At 29.0% G+C, this 18,588-nt stretch overlaps 1 protein-coding gene across 1 annotated transcript; it reads right to left on the reverse strand.

Annotated features, from left to right (window-relative positions):
* Positions 1–6,307: 6,307 nt before the first annotated feature.
* LOC129966551 (zinc transporter ZIP9-like) lies at positions 6,308–18,380 on the reverse strand. The gene is made up of 7 exons (XM_056080995.1): positions 18,061–18,380; positions 17,233–17,338; positions 14,684–14,878; positions 12,887–12,958; positions 12,710–12,795; positions 11,102–11,236; positions 6,308–8,400 (listed from the first exon to the last, which is right to left on the reverse strand). The coding sequence occupies exons 1-7, from the start codon at positions 18,154–18,156 to the stop codon at positions 8,161–8,163; spliced, it is 930 nt and encodes a 309-aa protein (XP_055936970.1). The 5' UTR covers positions 18,157–18,380; the 3' UTR covers positions 6,308–8,160.
* Positions 18,381–18,588: the final 208 nt, after the last annotated feature.

Genomic DNA, 18,588 nt, shown 5'->3' on the forward strand with positions numbered 1-18,588 from the left:
TTGATTTTAATACGGAGTTTACAGGATTTGAGTTATGGGATCTTCCCTGATTGTTATGTTGTCTAGCATCAACATTTTGGGGACAGAATTTTATTAAATGCGATGTAGAATTACATTTAAAACAAGTTTTCCTATCAATATTTCCACCGTGTACATTATCATTATTTTGGCGGGAATTATTGACGCGCGGCCTTGAGCTGTAGTCATGTGTATATCTACTCTCTTCCCAAAATAAACTTTTATTTCTTGCGCGAAAGTAAATGTCTATTTCTTTTGCTAACATCAGCGGTTTTAACCAGTCGGAGCCTTGTTTGATCAAAATGTGCTCGGATGTGTCCTTGTCAAGAGTGCTGGTTAATTTATCGGTTACAATTAGTTCACAGAGGGTCGCGAAATCTTTCACTTTTCTTAGTTCCAAATAATATTCTAAATTCGCTTTTAATCTTGAGACGAATTGCACGTGATTTTCCCCTTTAAATCTTTTGGCGGCTTGAAAGTTATCCCAACATTCTTTAGCAGATGGTTGGAATTCTCTTAACACTATTCTTTTGATTTCGTCATAATCTTTTATTTCGCTTTCGTTCGCGTATAACAAAACATGTCGGCATTTCTCGCCTAACAAATTTAGAAGGACTTCGGCTTTGTATTCAGTTTTAACCTGTTTTGTTTCGAAAGCACGTTCCAAAATATTGAAAAACAAATTGAAATTTTCTGATTTAGTTGGTATTGGCATTGTTAATATGCGGATGCTTTTAATTATTTGTTCGATGGACTCCGCATGATTTTCTTGAGGAGGTCCGTTAGGACTACTTATTCCGGTCGCTTGAACGTTTCTCATACTTTCTTCATGAGCTAAAGTTAGTTTTAATTTTTCTAATTCAAACTGTCTTTCCTTTTCACGCGCTTTTTCTGCCTCTTCACGCGCTCTTTCTGCCTCTTCACGCGCTCGTTCGGCCACTATTTTTCCGCGTTCCTCTGCTTCTATTTTTTCGCGTTCCTCTACAGTTGAAATGATAATGTCTTTAACAAATTCCAAATCATCCTTAGCCGCTTGGCTATTTTCTATAATTTGTTTAAGCTTCACAATATTTGTTTTTTCCGGAACTACCTCACCTATTGCTTCAGCGACAATAATTAAATCTTTCTTTTTTGTATTTTTAAACATTTTGAATATGCCTTTATTTTTCCTAATAACAAATGCTAATATAATAACGATAATAATAATAATGCTAATATTTCTTCAAAACAGAAATTTCTAAAATAAACACATTCAAACAGTTTCTTTTTCTTGAAAAAGTCATTCACAAATATACAAATCTTAAAATAAATGCTTGCAAGATTCTTTAATCAAAATGATATAGAAAATTCTCCTACCTGTTCTTCAATTATATCCGTTGAGATAATATGCAGGAACTTCACAATTTGTCGGCCACTGCCGAAGCGAAGATTTGCTTGAAAAATTTGTCGACCACTGCCGAACCGAAGATTTGCTTGAAAATTTTTGTCGACCACTGCCGAGCCGAAGATTTTCTTGAAATATTTTGTCGGCCACTGCCGATCCGAAGACTTTTCTTGAAATATTTTGTCGGCCACTGCCGATCCGAAGATAATTCGACGAAAACTAATGGCGAAATTCCCAGCTTCTTACAGGATCGAAGATTATTTTTCTATTTCCGAGGTCATTGCACTCCGGACCGAGCCCCCACATGTAGAGGTATGTTAACTCTGGCTCGAAAAACATGCCTCTACTAATCGGATAATATATCAAATTAAATATCTCTCACGGGCCCTAGGGGAAAGCCCGATTGAGATTAATGCGTAGAGATGGCTCATATTAAGAGAATCACACACTAATTAAACATAAACAAATTTAATGAACTAGACGAACGGCTGGGCCGCTTTACATCGATGGACGCTAGTACAGTACCGAACACAGTTCTTAGAGCGGGAATCAGATAGCTTCTTATTGGCTGTTGAGAGACGACGCGAGCGCCGTTAGGATGACACTCCGTACCGCGAACGCCGCTAGGATGACGCTCCCTACCGCTAACGCCGCTAGGGGGACGCTCCGTACACTACATATATATATATATATATTAATAATTCTGCACGTTTACGTTCTTTACGAAATGATATTGTGCATGGATAAAACAGCAACAAATAACAAAAAATGAAGACATGTTTTAAAAATAAAAAATGGAATTAAAATGTTTGTTGCAACGATGCAATTTTATAAAAATAATTCTCATGATTCCTTGATGATTCCATGATTCTCATGAAATCAGTAACCCCCCCCCCCCCGTCCCTTAAAAAAAAAAAGAAGAAGTCATGATTTAGTTTAAATTGATGAAATGTGTTCGTTGTTGAACGTTATTTAAAACAGTTAATGTTCCAGAAGGAATTAGAAAATTTGAATAAAAAACCATTAAAGTCCAGCAACAGAATGACTTTTAACTGGAGTAACAGTACCAATATATTGTTACTTTTAAAGCTAAAAAAAAAGGACTTTTGCAAATCAAGAAAAGTGTTAGAAGGGGTGGAAGGAACTTGAATGAATTTCATATGGATCTATACACTTCAAAAGATCAAATCAAGCGGAATTTCTTAGGAATTCTGCTTTTATGAAATTAGTATATATCCAATAACCAACCTGAAGAAAAAAGAGAACCCGAATTAGATATAAATTAAATTCTAATTATATTACCAATGAATTTGCTATAAAATAGGAAAGAAAATGAAACAAAAACCGAATAGTGCACCTTATTCTAGCATAACCATGTTATATTTCATGTTTTTTTAAACTTCAGTCTTTTTTTTGCTATTTGAACTATTAATGATTTTTTTATATCATAGAATCATTAATTTTTAAAATTTAATTATTTATCATTTTTTATGAATTTCTTAAATTTTACGATATAAATTTGTCTAATATAATAAATAAAAAAATGTAGTAAATTATGATTTTGTAATATGAAATTTTTACATACCAAGTTCAGAAAATTAAGTTTGAATGATTCAAATAATCGGACATAGATGTTTCTTCTGAACGGATTTTGCTCAAAATTTAATAGAATTTTAAAAATTTAGTGTAAAGACCATATACCAGATTTCACCCGTCTAGTTCAAAGCGTTTTTGAGTTTTCCTTGTCATACTATCATACAGACAGATATTTCCAAGAATTTTGTAACGTTTTCTCTTTTTCCTCACATGGTAATTGGCATTCTGGCCAGATGTAATATCACCAGTTTCCCATAAATAGTAAAATGCCTATGGAACGTCAGATGTGGATCCTTTTCACAAAGTAGAGTCATTGTGTCTAGTCATTTGTTGTATCCAGATATGTTGTATCCAGATATGATCGAATCAGACGTCTTGGTCACGGCGGTGGGCGTGGTTTTCAAGGAGTTGGTTCTTCGGCGATGAGAGCGTCTATGAAAATGAGAAGTTTTTCTTGTTTGCTCTTGGCTTTTTTGCTGAGTCTGATGGCATTTAGAATGTTGGGGAATTCGATCAGGAGTTCTTTGATTTCTTTTAGGTCGTTGAAGTGGTTTTTCAATTCTTTAATGTCATTTAATTCGTCTATTGAAGTGGGTTGGGGAGGCTGTGGTCTTCTGTTATTTGGTCTTTGGGAGGTGACTTCTTGGCTTCTTGGGAGGGTAGGATTGATGTTTTGGCTATTGCTTTTATTGATGACTTCAGCATATGATCTTCTGGGGTAGTTTGCAGTTTGTGTTTGGACTCTTGGTATTGCCGGACATCCTTTCTAGGCTGCTAGGTGGCCGGTTGCGTTGCAGTTGATGCAGACAGGGTTTTCTATTTTTTCTTTAATTTGGCAATCACGGGTGGGATGGTTACCGTTACATTTGATACATCTGGGTTTTATTCGGCAGCTTCTGGCAGAGTGGTGGAAACCGGAGCAGTTATAGCATATGGTAGCGGTATTTTTTGTCCTGTATGGCTCTATTTTCACGGACAGGAAGCAGAGGTGATTGAGATTGAAGATATTTTTGTAATTGCCGGATTTCCTGACTTCAACGAGAAATAATGGGAGGAGGGTTTTTAATCTGGAGTTTCTCATTTGATTAATTCTTTGGATTTGATAGTTGTTTGCTTCGAGTTCTTTTTTAAAGTCATCTAATGTGGTGTAGATCGGGAGACCTCTAATTACAACTTTGATGGGTCTTTCTTCAGGAGCTTCGTTGATGATGAAGTCTTGTTTTTTGTTTTGAAGTAGGCTGATTATTTCTTGTCTGGTTTCTTCTGATTTAGGTTTAATTTGAATATGACCTCTTTGAAAGTGGTTTTCCGTTTAGGGATATCTTCTCATTATCTCTTGTAGGATAAGGTTGTAGTTTTCTTTGATGACTAAGCTGATCGGTGCTATTGATTTAGGTGGCCTATCGCTTTCTTCTTGTAGATGGGAGTAGGAGTTTTCCGTGGTTATTTTGAAGTTTTCTTCGGTGCGGGGCTTTTTGGCTGCTTTTTTGGGCGAGACAAGCTGAAAGTCGTTTTGGGGGATTTTTTGTATCTGGGATGAAGGAGAAATCATAGTGACATCTGGGTTTGAAGTAGGAGGAGAATTGGGATTTCCAGTCGTGTGGCGAGTTGAGGTGGGTGTAAAGGAATTGGAGATCCGATTAGTTGGTGTGGTTCTATCTGCCCAGTTTGTGCTGTTGTCTTGGGTGGTGTCCATGTTTATTTCAGGAGTTGGGGTTTTTTGGAGCTTCGAGAAATCAAAACCGATTTCTTCTAGTAATTTCTTTGGTAATGGTTCGTTGCAACTCAAGCTGAGTCCTCTACCAAAATGGGCTAGGGTAAGCTTCCCGCAAGCGGGGCATTTTTCTTGGCGAGAAAGGTTATCAAATTCCTCGTCAGAGCGACGTATGAGCTGTTGGAACTGTTGGTACTGCGTGCTATCCATCCGGACGTAAAATACTCCTCATAATTGTTCGGGCAGAAGCGCTGTTACTGGCTTATATGCGATTCACCACAGTACTCTCCCTCCAGTGAGGCGAAGGGGAGACGAACGATATGGCGTTGAGTGGTGATGTATTGAGTAGTAGCTGTTGTCTTAATGGGCCGTTCCCTTATTCGAGTAGCGCCAAGTGTTATGGCGAGAGTGTGGGTGCCGATGTGCCAAGTGTGTCTGGCGACTTTGGTTGCGGGTAGATGGCGCTACAACAGCCGTACGAAGGTTGAAGGTTCAGCGTCCGAAGTCACCAATGTGCGGAATGAGACGCGTTAGGATAGAACCTGGGACCTTTAGGTTAGTAGTCCAGTAACTAACCAGAAGCGCTGTTACTGGCTTATATGCGATTCACCACACTTCTTAGATGTATTACGTATAGCGAATATACGCAAATTTTTGAAGAATACGTTTTCAGAGAATTTTAATTAATTAAAACATTGCTCAAAATTATTAAATACTCATTTATTATTGATATATGTGAATTAATTTTTCTTAAAACACACACACACACAATGCGATTTTGTTGATGAAACAAATTAACACTGTTTGTCAGACATTTATATATATATTTTTAATTATATAGCAAGAATTTGTATTTTTTAAAAATCATCACTGCTCAGTTTAACATCATTGCAAACTCCCATAGGCATTTTGTAATGAGGATCGATTCCAGGAATAAGACTTCGCTTTTTTTAAAATTTTTTTTATTCGTACTAAAAATTTATTTTCATTAACCAACATCATTTCTGTTAGCGAGAATTCAAGAAGAGGGCATTTTCGATTTTTTTTTTTTGTAATTTTTCGTAGTTTTTCACTATTTATCCGTAACTAGTTTTCACCAAATTTCCGTAGCAACTACAGAAATTCCGTAGCTGTTGGAGGGTATGACTCAGAAGATGTGAAACTTGAAGATTCGTCAAAATCTGGAAGTCACATTTTTTGACGATTACTATACTTTCTTTATACTTTTCAATACTTTAATGTGTATTGTGACCAAATTTTGTTATATTTTATCTAGTACATAACACGGTGCAGGGCTCCGAACACATGCTGTTATTTCTTTATCATCCTCTATATATTTAATTCAAATACACGAAGATATATTTCATTAAATATTTGAGAATAATTTATCCATAAATATTGATGTAAATTCATTTTCCTTGCAAAGGCAATGGAAAAATTTGATTAATTATTAAAAGTTTACTCTCACTATATATATATATATATATATATATATATATATATATATATATATATATATATAGGCATAGAACTGTTCAAATTAAATACATTTTTAAATTATCATGAAAAATTACACAATAATTCTCATTAAAAAATCAGGATATATAAAAACCTTTTTATTATTTGTCACTTACAATGAATCTTGATTGGATATACATTGTAACAGAAAGCTTTCAAAAATATAAAGCTGAAGAGGAAAAGAAATACAAAAGTTTCTTAGCATATTTTGTTCTTTCCATAACTTAGTAGCAATATATATTCATAAAAATAGTAACTTCAAATTTTAATCCCGCACAATCACAAATAATTAACAAAAAATTACACAGGATTCACACAATTGTTCCGGTCATTTTTTTTTACAGGGAACATGTACAATTAAAGAAATGATTAGAATTATGTACAGGTAAACCATTCTGTTACTATATACAATTTCAAGGTAAAATTTCAGAAAAGACTCCAATAATAATACTGAATTCATTCATTTTATACATTACCAAAAATATTTAACAAAAATTTACAATGCTTTTTCTTGGATGTTTACTATGAAGATATTTCTGAAATATATATATTTTTTTTCATTCAAAAGGAATTGAGCAATTAGAATGATATGGGAGTAAAAATTTCTTAATATCTTATTTTGCATAATGGTGGAAATTACATAAATATATAAATAATTTTAACACAGATACAGAAACAAACAAACAAAAAAGTTGTTTTAATTTACTATACACTAACTTAGATAGAAAAGAAAACGAAGAATCTATTCAAAATGAATCAGCACATTAGAAAATAAAATGCTTAACATTGTGCAGATAATATATATTGTTATCACTTTGAAATTACTTTTGAGTTTGATTATACAAGACAGAAATTTACTTCTATAAACTTTAATTGGTAACTGATTATGTGGATTTCAAATATTTTTTCCAAGTAATTTATATACATAAAAAACAAAAACTATTTTCACCATATGCAAGCACAGCAACTGAGAACTGAATCTTAAAATAATCTGAAAGACAATATCAAAATTCCCTAAATATCTCACCTAAGAACCATACTACGAAACTACTTAATATCCTTACTGATTTGTGTCTTAATTACATATAAAGATGCTTAAAAAATTATAAGAATGAATCAAGTAAAAATGTCTTTTAAATATTAGGATCACATTAAAAACAAGTTGTCTACAGGATTTTTTGAAATCTTGAAAACAGTGATATTAAGCAATTCCATACGATTTTAGACACTGGTAGATTAATTAATAATAATGATAAAAGAAAGGAAAAGAAACCACTCCTTCAAATCATTTCCTTAAAAATTTTAAAAATAATAATTCTGGCAATTTAAAAAAAATTATCACAAGTTTTTGCAATATTTTTTGATTTTTCTTTTTCCTAAAGGTAATAATACAGAGTTATTTTTATATAGAGATGGAGTCACAGAATATTTTCAATGTCAAAGTGAAAATGACTCATGATGTGAAGTTTCAGAATCTCTGCTCTAAATCCAACTTAGTGAATTAAAATTTAAGTACATGTTCACAGCCAGAGATAAAAACCCGTGTTAATGACATTAGCTGCAAAGGTTGATAATAAATAATGGAAAAAATTAAATATATTAAAATTTGCATTCAGGAACAAATCATTATTATCTTAAATAACCAAAGTAAACTGAAAAACTGCATTTGCTTTTTATAATCTAAGATCAGTAGATCAAATGCTAATAAGACTTTTGTTTCTATAATTTGTAGACAAGCATTATTTAATTTTACAACATGAGAAAGACTGTAAGGAAAACGTATATAAAATAAAATGTCTACCTTTAAATGCTTAGTCTTTGTTCCATATTTTACACAAATGCAAATTTCGAAATGTATGATAATTCACAACATACATTGCATGACACGATTTGCATCACTTGAATATACAAAAAAGAAATCTTGTCTGCATTAATGGTGATGACCAATGGATAAAAGAAGAGGAAGCAAAGCACCAACAACAAGAGCCAAAAGTTCAACTTTCCTAAAACCTTTAGAGTCTGGAGAGTTGTCACCAATAGGAGAATGTCGATGTGATTGTACAGCTATTTCAGGCAATACATGAACTGTAGCAACATACAGAAAAGTACCTGCACTGAATAACATAGCTATGCCAGTTGCATTCATCGAAGACAATTTTTCTTTGGTTGACTGAAAGTGAAAAATGTAATTAATGCAAACTTAAAAGAAAAATAATTCTTTCATTAAAATTGAATCAAAATCTATGAAATATTTAAACATAAAGGTTTTAAGAAAATTATACAACTACGCATAATTAAATAAACACTTTATATAGAGTATGTCTCAAATTATTTGATACAGACTTTAACTCTTTGATAGCGACTGCTTTTATATGCATAAATTTAGGCATTGCAAATTCCGAGACCCCAAGCTTTATTTAATTCTTATAATTAAATACCTAATATATATATATATATATTTTAATGTACCATTATATTTTCATAATGTTGTAAAATTTGATTTCCTCCAGATTTCTTGCTAATTATTCTCACTGTAAAGACTGCACTTTTTATAGTTCATTGTGAAATTAGAATTATATATATATATGTAACATTATTTGTTGTGTGAAGCAGGATGCAGTTTGAAGACAATGAAGAGACTTTATCTTTTTAAATTCTTTTTAATCCATCGGGAAAGCATAATTATTTATAAGCAGAGACGCAGACAAGACGTCCGCCGCAGCGCAGTACAAAAGCCGGAGTGGGGAAAAAGGGCCGAAATAAATTATCCCTCGCCTTATATAACCTTAGATTTTGATAGGGAAAATATTTCTCCACAGTGCTAATATATTATTAAGATTCTCATAGGGATTTCTGACGTCTGTCAATCACGTGTAAGGGAAACACAGGGATCTTTTAAGAATGAATGTGCTTACTGGACATTTTTTACCCCTTCACGCCGAGCATGAGAAAGGGTCGGCGTTTAGCTGACTAAGCAATTTTATAAAGCTTCTCTTGAATTAATTAAGCAGAGAAAGTGGAATTGTATCACGAAATAAGAGAATATTTTTAGAATGAAGTTACTATGAGCTAAATTAAGATAAAATCTTAGAAATTAATTAAATTGAAATTAAGAGTTTAAAATATCATTACATATATATATATATTAGTGTTGATTTTAGATAGCCATTTATAATTCCTAATTCATTGGATTTGTGGTTTCTGATACATAGCAATGGATTATTGAAGGTAAAACACTATTTTCCACTCCACAAAGTTCTATAAAGACAACTAAAACAAACTAAATGATTCAAGAAGGAACACAAAATACATCTAAATGACCTAAGAAATCACCTGTGGTAAATAGTGAATAATCATAAAATATATATAAGCAAGCACTAATAATCATACAATGTGCAGTGACCCAATTTCTTACAATTTTTTAAAAAATCTTGTAGATTCATATGAAGAGTTTCATCTACAATGATCATCCTCACAATTGTGATGAGATTTTGATACCAAATTTCTGTAACTAGAATGCAAAGCATTTGATATTTTTGTCAATGTAGGTTAATAATATTAAAAAAAAATGTATCCATGGTGGTCATACTTTTAAGCATTTTCTGTAAAAGATGTTCTTTAAATTTATAGGCTTTCTTCTATTTCTTATACAGCATTTATGCTTGGTCCATTATTTCAGAATTAAATAATCATTACACCAAACATTTCATCATTGAGTTATGACCATACTTTGTATGACCTGTAGTAGTTATCTAAATGCATTCTAGATTTATTAAAAAGTTTTTACAAATAATGTAAAGATATCTTGAATAAATACTATTGCTCATTACAATATTTTTCTCTTTTTCTCTAATGTATAATCAATTTTTTTTTAGTCACTTAGCTCTCTTATCTTAATTTTTGACAAGAAGTATGAATCAAAAATTAGAAATTACCATTAGAAGTATGACTATTAGTGGAAGCTTTCTTGATTTATGTAAATGAGAATTCACAATAAAAACTTGCAACAACTATCTGTTAACAGATGAGATGCTGTTAATAATAAAAAAAGGAATTCACTGCAATATTTAAAGTCAAGTTAACTTGTTAACTGATTTAAATGATGTAGCACATTAAAGAAAATAGAATAGTCAATAGAGAAATAAAAGAGTTTATATAATAAAAAAAAAAGCTTTTTGAAGCAGGTTTTTTTTTTTTCTTTCTTTAAATATGTAGGATAATTTTTATTCATTGCCATTCATTGAAAAAATGCCACTAAAGAGAAAAACCAGATATCAAAAATTTATGACAAATTAAGGAATGTTAAATTATTTCCATTAATTACAAATGCTAAAATTTTATTTTATTATAAATGAAATAAAATATTACATATAAAATTCAGGAGGAAAAACTAATTTTCATTTAAAAAACATCTTAATATTAAAAAAATAAAAATTTAAAATCCCTGATAAATTTTCTTTTACATTCAAAATTTTGTGAAAAAAAATTATCAGATAAATCCAGAAAGGATAATTTTTTTAACAGCTAATATCTTAGTAAAAGGAGAACAAATCGATAATAGTTAATATAAATTTAAAAAAAGCATCAAATTTTAATTAAAGAAAACAGACATAAAAAAAAATTCTCTTTAGTGATTGGACTAAAAACAAAAATGATTAAAATTATTTTTTAGTTATTATTCAGATATAAAACTAAAACATTCATCAACATAAATGAATTCATTTTACAACAGCTATCAACCAATTCGCCACAAAGAAATCTTTATCTAGTAAAGGAAAGTAATAATTAACTTAGAAACAAATAAGAATGAGCAAATTAGGAATTTTAATTTCTTTTAGAGAAGATAATTTAAACAATGAATTTATAATTACCTGACTTATACCAAAATAAGTTACAATAGCTAAAACTGGAGCAGCTAGAGCAAATATCAGTAGATGTTTTCTTATTCTCACTCTATCAAGACCTTCATGCATGAGGAAAGTTACCAGACCAAATGCAGCTGGAGCCTGAAAAGTATTGAATCTTTACTAAAAATATTTATTTAATAACACAAAGTAACTCATAAAATCTGGAATTTTGTAGTGTTTAAATAATAAATGGTGTGAAATATCTCAAATCATTCTGTTTTAAAAATTATTTTTTCAGCCATATAGTTTTCTGAGAGGAAAATACTGGAGATACTATCTAAAAACATCAATATGTGGCTTTTTCTCCCATATTAACCAAGCACTGGAGATGAATTGAAAATTTATGGGAATTTTAGTAAGATGGCATGATTGGAAACTTTAATAAATTTTCCCATAAAATCTTGAACCAATGGAGTTTTGTAGAAATTTCTGAGCCCCAAACTTTATATGCATTTTTGTTTAAAGAAAATAAACAATATTTTATGGTCTGTACAACATACAAATTGCCCATTCTGAAAGATGACCATAATGAAATATTTTATTATCTAAATAATGAAATGGACTTTCAAAAATGGGTCCATAAAAAAAAGTAAAATCGATTTAAATAATTTTGTCAAGGCTAAGTAATTCATTTCTTCATCTTCTTTTAGTCTGAATACTTCCACCCAAACCTCACAGCATCAGTGTTTTTTCCGTTCCTATTTAAGGCAAATGAAAAATTATTTGATATATTTTGATTTCTTGATCCAACAACTTTTTATTAATTAAAATTATATTTAAAAAAATCATCTATCAATTTTAAATATCTGTTGAGTAGGATTCAAACTATTAAACTTCATGAAGACATTTCTTTAGAGGTCATTTTTTTTCAACATGTAATCGGTTAACATAATGCATGCCTCTTTGGGAATTAATTTAAATTCATTTCCTATTAAATTGATCTTGCCAGGTTCCTAATAAAACTATATCATAGGAAAATGATTCTTGAATATAAATGTTCAAAATTAAGTTACCAGCTATGATGATATTATGCTAAAAAAGTGTCACCAAGTTTTCAAAACATATCAAATGGTTGTTATGATGGATAATGGTTTAAAAAAACCCCCATTTGTTAAAAAAGCATGTAAGTTTTTAAAATTTATTTTATCATCTGAAAAACTAATTTTGTAATAATTATAATGAAATTTTAAGTCTAAACAGATAAAATTCAAAAAAGTTAGTGAGTGTCAGTAAAAAAATCCTGACATTTCAAAAAGTAAAAAATACAGAATTCCAGAACACACCCTGTTTCAGAATAATGAAAACATTGTCAACTCTGGAAAATATTTATTTTACAGCATTTGATTTTTAATAATAAATTTCCTTAGCAAATTAGAATAAATTTTAAAGAACCTGGAATCTATTTAACAAATTAATGTTTTTCTGATGCGGCAGAGTAAAGAATTAAGTCATAACACTAATTTTCACTAATTCATAAAGATAAAAATATGAATTGAAGCTGTAAATTCAAGTTAAAAAATAATTTAAGGAAGTTGAAATTTTTATTATATTATCCTGATAAAAGAAATATACCTTATGTAACATAATTGCAGTAAACACTATCATTTCTATGTCTGTATGTGATGTAGTTACAGCTGCTCCCAAAGCTATGCCATCCGCTACAAATAAAAAAATAAAAATACTTAAAACTAAAAAGCAAAAATTAAACTGTTTGAATTAAAAACAAATAACAGTTATTTAAAATCGTACCAGCTGCATGCACAACTAGTCCTATTGTAGCAGTTATTTTTTGCCGATCTTGCTTCAGAGATGATTCTAGATCTGTTTAAAAAATATTTTAAAAAGAAAAAAGGAATATAAAAAAATTATGAAATTCAAAACATGGAAAAATACAAATAAAAATCAATATGATCAAAAACAATTTAATCTTACAAAATTTACATAGTACATTACACAAAAATATTTTTTATGTCATATTGTTTACATTTTAATGAAATTTGTACTGTTTTCTCATCAAAAATAATTTTCTGCAAAGTTAATATAAAATGAGTGCCCTAAAGCAAGCATTAATAGTACTCATCTTTCAAAACAATGCTATCAGGTAAGCTGATAAAAATGCAATCAATTTGGTGTAAAACCATTACATGCTAAATGTGTTTAATATACTATTTTATGCTTGACGTAAATATAAAGAACATGTATGTTTGAAAACTTAACAAGTATTTTTTAGTTTATAGCTATAAAATGATAAAGATGTAAAAAATTATATATATAAAACAAAGTATGATTTAGAACTGTTATGAGTAGGAAACATTAATCAAACAGAATATATCTAATGAAAATGCCTTTTATTGAAAAAATAATGTATACTGCATCAAGATAATACTCAACCACATAAGATGAAAGTTATGAAAAATTTTTACAGAGGGAAGGGGGAAATGATGTTTTTATAACTACTCTGTAGCTCAGATCTCAATCAGTTTTTGACTTCCTCCAGATAACAAAACAGAGTGTCTCGTGGTTGGAAAATCTCAAGACATATTGAAAAGTCTAAGATGAGATACAGTTTTTCTTTAAAATTGTATTCAAACAAGAGTTTATGAAAGCTGCATTTACAAAATGGCAAATGATCCCTCAAAGTAGCAGAATAATATTTCAAAAAGGAATATAAATGTTATGACTCAAATGTGATAGCAAATAATTGTAATAAAGTTACTACTCATAAAACAAATCAAAATCTTCATACATTTTTCAAATTTTTTCTTCTTTATTTTTAAACAACCAAATAACCTGGTTTGTCATCAGCTAATGAATCTAACTTTATGGTTTGACCACTGACACACAGTGTTGCTTAGAAACATGACTGCCAAGAATGTTGTTTTGGGACAACTCCTGTTTAAAGCAATACGCCAAAAGTGTGTTTATTTTTAGCAAAAATATATTATTAAATTTTAAATATTATAGCCATTACTCTTGGTTCACCTGTGTGTATGTTTCTTACTAACAGACTAATTATTTGAAAAATTTATAATTGAGTTTATTTAACCATGACCAACAGAATAAGAAATTATATTCAACAATGTTTAGAAAAGTCAACATACTTAACAAACCCTTTCATATCAGATGTTTAATAAATCATTAATTTTAATTCATCAAAAAGGAATATATGCTTCATCTATAATTAAGATTTTTACAAGATTAACCAAAGGGAAAAATGAACTTAATAGAATATATATGTCTTTTGATATTCAAACACATTTGAAATGAACTTTAGTTTATTAGAAATGAAAATTATGTGAATTACTTGCAATAAAAGCAATAATATAAAGCACTTTAATAATGGCAATAAACATTATAAAAATTTTGATTTTATACTTGAAGTTCAAATAATTTACATAATTCTTTTCTTCTGTTAATTACAAGAGTATACAACTACATTAGATATCAGTGCATCATGTAAGAACTAATGTACCAATTAGTGTTTTAATATAAAACAGTAGCAAACTAAAAGTAATAGTCTCAAAACAAAATAAAAAAATAATTTACCTGACACTTGATGCCTAGTATGGGATGAGCTAAACTGATCAATAAGTAACATAAATATAAATCCTAAAACTAATGCAACTCCAATTACTGAATGAGCTTCAAAATCCATAGCTCCATGCACATCTGCAGGAGATACAAGTGTTTCTTGGGTTGATGCACTTTCCTTATGCATGTGTCTCAATGCTTCAATTTGTTCTGCAATGAGATATAAAAGTTTGTTGAGGATTTGTGAAGAAAGCAAAGCCAAGCATCTTTTAAACATTTAATTTTTATAACCGTTGCATGCCATTCCATTTTATTTGGGAACAGTTTCTAATGCTACTGCCATAGAGATAATTCCAAAAATTCGTACAATTTAATGCTGACATAATAAACATTATATCCAATTATATAGTTTGAAAAGTAGACAGGTTTCATAATCAAACATTATTAAATATTTAAAATATTATTATTAAATGAAACTGAAAATATTGTTAAAATGACAAGTATTTCCCTAATATTATTAAGATGTCTAAAATACATAACTTAAAAGTGATTATAGATGTTATTGGTGTGAAGACAATTTATCGCATTAAGTTAGGAAAGAAAAATATTATGGTGGTGTGGTTAAGATATTTTTAAGAAAAATAATGTAATATATCTTTACGAAGTTAAAACATGAGACAGAAAAAAATATATATAATTTGAAAGTGCAAAAGTTAAAATTATGTTTAAAGTTTTGCATTAATTGTGATTAAAAATGTTACATATAAAATGTAGGTCATGTAACCGTATGGAAAAAAAAAAAAAAAAAAAAGGAGTGGTGGGACAAATTTCTACTATTAGAAATTTGAGAAAGAAGATAAATAAATATAAAGAAGGCATTGCCTTATACGCTATTTTTTTTTCAATAAAACATATGTAAAAATTACTGAATAAGATATATAAATTATTTCATTATGAATAAATATCAAATATTTTAATACTTACAATTACTTAAAGCACATAGAAAAATAATCATTAAACATAAATTTTAAGAAATTGATATTTTGCTGCATAGACATCAAGTGAGATGAAACCTCTTTACATCTAAAATCTCCCCTCCCCCCGCTAAAACACTGTGTATAGGGATTGGCTAGCTTATAAGGTTTTTATTTTCAGAAAATAAAATACTTGTTAATACAATTCTAATTCATGATTAAGACATAGTGATTGTAAGACATATACAAAGAAAATATATATTTCAAAAATTAAATTTTTTTTCTCATTTGTTTGGATTTCTAATTTTTTAAAAGATATTTATTTTCAATTTCAATTTAATTTGAAACAAACTCAAGGACTGCATTAAATTCATTTTCTATTTGATTAATTGGTTACCTTAACATGTAATTGTCAGTTTTCAATAAAAATGAATGCAAAATTACTTCAAATGTGCTTTTCATTTGTTAGGACATGGAAATAAAACTATTATAAAAATAGAATAAAATCTAAAACAAAAAATAAACTCCATACATGTTATTAAATTAATTTGAGTCATCCAACTCTTAAACAAATCTAAGCTCTAAATTTATTAAAAAAAAATTTATATATAAAAGGAATGCTTGAGTTATCAGATATTGCAATATAAAATATTCAATAATTAAAGAACAAATTGAAGAATATAGGTTAATAATTTTCAACTTCTTTACAGAATTAATAAATAAATAAAAAAATAATAAATAAAATTTGGCATTTTAAGTAGAAGAGAAATTTGCTTCCCATTCAACATTCAAAAGGAAAGCAAAATTGGTTCAGCATTGAGAATTACTATAACAGACTGTATATGAATAAAAATGATATACCCCCATTGCATACACACTACCAAAAACAAAAACAAACATTGTATATATTTGATAGATAAGAAATCCAATTTGAATGTTCTGTTATATAACAACAATATTCAGATTATATGTCATCTTGTAAATCCAAGAGTTATAGCTGATGAGATTCAAATGTTTACTTTATTCTGGCCAGTCTTTCAGTTAATTTAACAAAATCTAATCTATAAGAAAAAAATTACTATGTAAGTGACAATAATTAAATTTATTTATTAAATGTAATTTTTACTATGTCAAAATTCATTTTGGAAGTTGATCTGGAGTAAAATTTTATGAGCTTTTTGTTTATAGAACACAGCATGAGTAATAAAATGCCAGTTCACAAAAACGGATGCTGGTTGAGCAGAAATTGAGAGTTAATTTTTAGATGTTGATATAAACTTAAACATGCGAAAAAATATTTACAGATTTTTTTTTACTAATATTTATTTTTTATATAATAATAGTTAATAACATAATTAAATATACATACCATGTGCTGCCACTGAAAATATCATGAAAAAGTGATGAATAATGCATTTTATTATAAAATATTTATAACTAATAAAATCTTTTACTATTAGAACTTAACACTTTCAAATGAATATTTTTAAAAATTTAGTCTTAAAAATAAATTCTATATGGGATTTTTTTTTCTAGTATTAAACTAGATAATTCAAATATTTTTAGAGTAAATGTTTCCCCTGAACTTACTAATTTGTGATGAATACAATGTATTCACTCCTTCTGGAATTATGACTGAAAGTGCTGTTCCAACTAAAAGACCAGCTCCTAATACAGAGACTACTTGCAATTTATCCTAAAATTTAAGAGATAAAGGAGGAAAATCATTTCATAGACAAATGAAGATAAATTTCTTATATCATATGATCAAATCAAGTAAAAAAAAAAAAAAAAACACAAAATGATTTATAGAAAGGATATTAATTTTTTCAGTAAAAAAATTCATTCATCCTTTGAATTGTTTAGATTTTAAATTTTGAAAAGCCAATATTATTGACAGAAGTCTGTATTGATATATTGTTACAAAAAATAACAGTATTTCAATACAAATTTTTAAAAATATCATTCAACAAATTAAATCAACTTGGTATAAAATTACACCTTGGTATGAAGAATTAGAAATAATTAACAAACTGCTTCTAACTATAAGGCATATTTTTCTTCTTTAGTTTTTTCATTCAAAATGATTTTTGCATAAAAAGGCGCAATGTATTATGAAGCAACGAATAATAAAATTTGAAGAAAAACAAATTCTGATTTGCACGTTCAAAATGAAATTTCCGATGAGTTTAAAATCGAATATATTTGGTATATCTCTCCAAAATATATGATTAGATTATTCCTATACAAAAAAACTTTAAAAATACTAGCTCACAAATATATTTTAATAATTTTCCGAATAGAAAATATCAGAGATCGAAGATTAACGGGGGCAGTCAGTCATACGTGGACTTTCAGATAGACACTGTTTAGGTATATGGATATTAATATAGAGATTTTATAAAAATTTCTACTTGCCTCAGACATAGAAACTATAAGTGGTATCATACCAGCCATGTAACATCCAATAAGCATGGCAGATGAAAAAAATAGTAGTACTAATATTTCACTCATGTTTGCTTGATTAGAAAGCGATACACAATAAATTGAACAAAATAATAGTTTAGTCTCGACTCATGTTCCAATTGATACTCTTTGAGATCTTCCTTGATGATCGATTTCGTGGCTGATATAAAACAGTGTCAAATCTATGTGGCAGATACCACTTGGACCCATAAGGAAACACCTATGGACCGCTGGACATCGACTTCTCACTCATCGCATAGGTATCGCATAGAACAGCAGACGACGGCCTGGTTAATTTTTTTTTTTATTTTCCATCAAAGTGCAACAAATTTCGATGACGATTAGGTTTGAGCAATTTAATTAAATCGATAATAGAATATTTTGCATGTATGCAGTATCTGCAATTTCAAAATATATTGCATTATTACAAATTTTTTAAAGAAAACTCTATAGAATAAAATATATTTAAATTATCATGTT

Source organism: Argiope bruennichi, chromosome 4, assembly GCF_947563725.1.
Source record: "Argiope bruennichi chromosome 4, qqArgBrue1.1, whole genome shotgun sequence".
Lineage (NCBI taxonomy): Eukaryota > Metazoa > Arthropoda > Arachnida > Araneae > Araneidae > Argiope > Argiope bruennichi.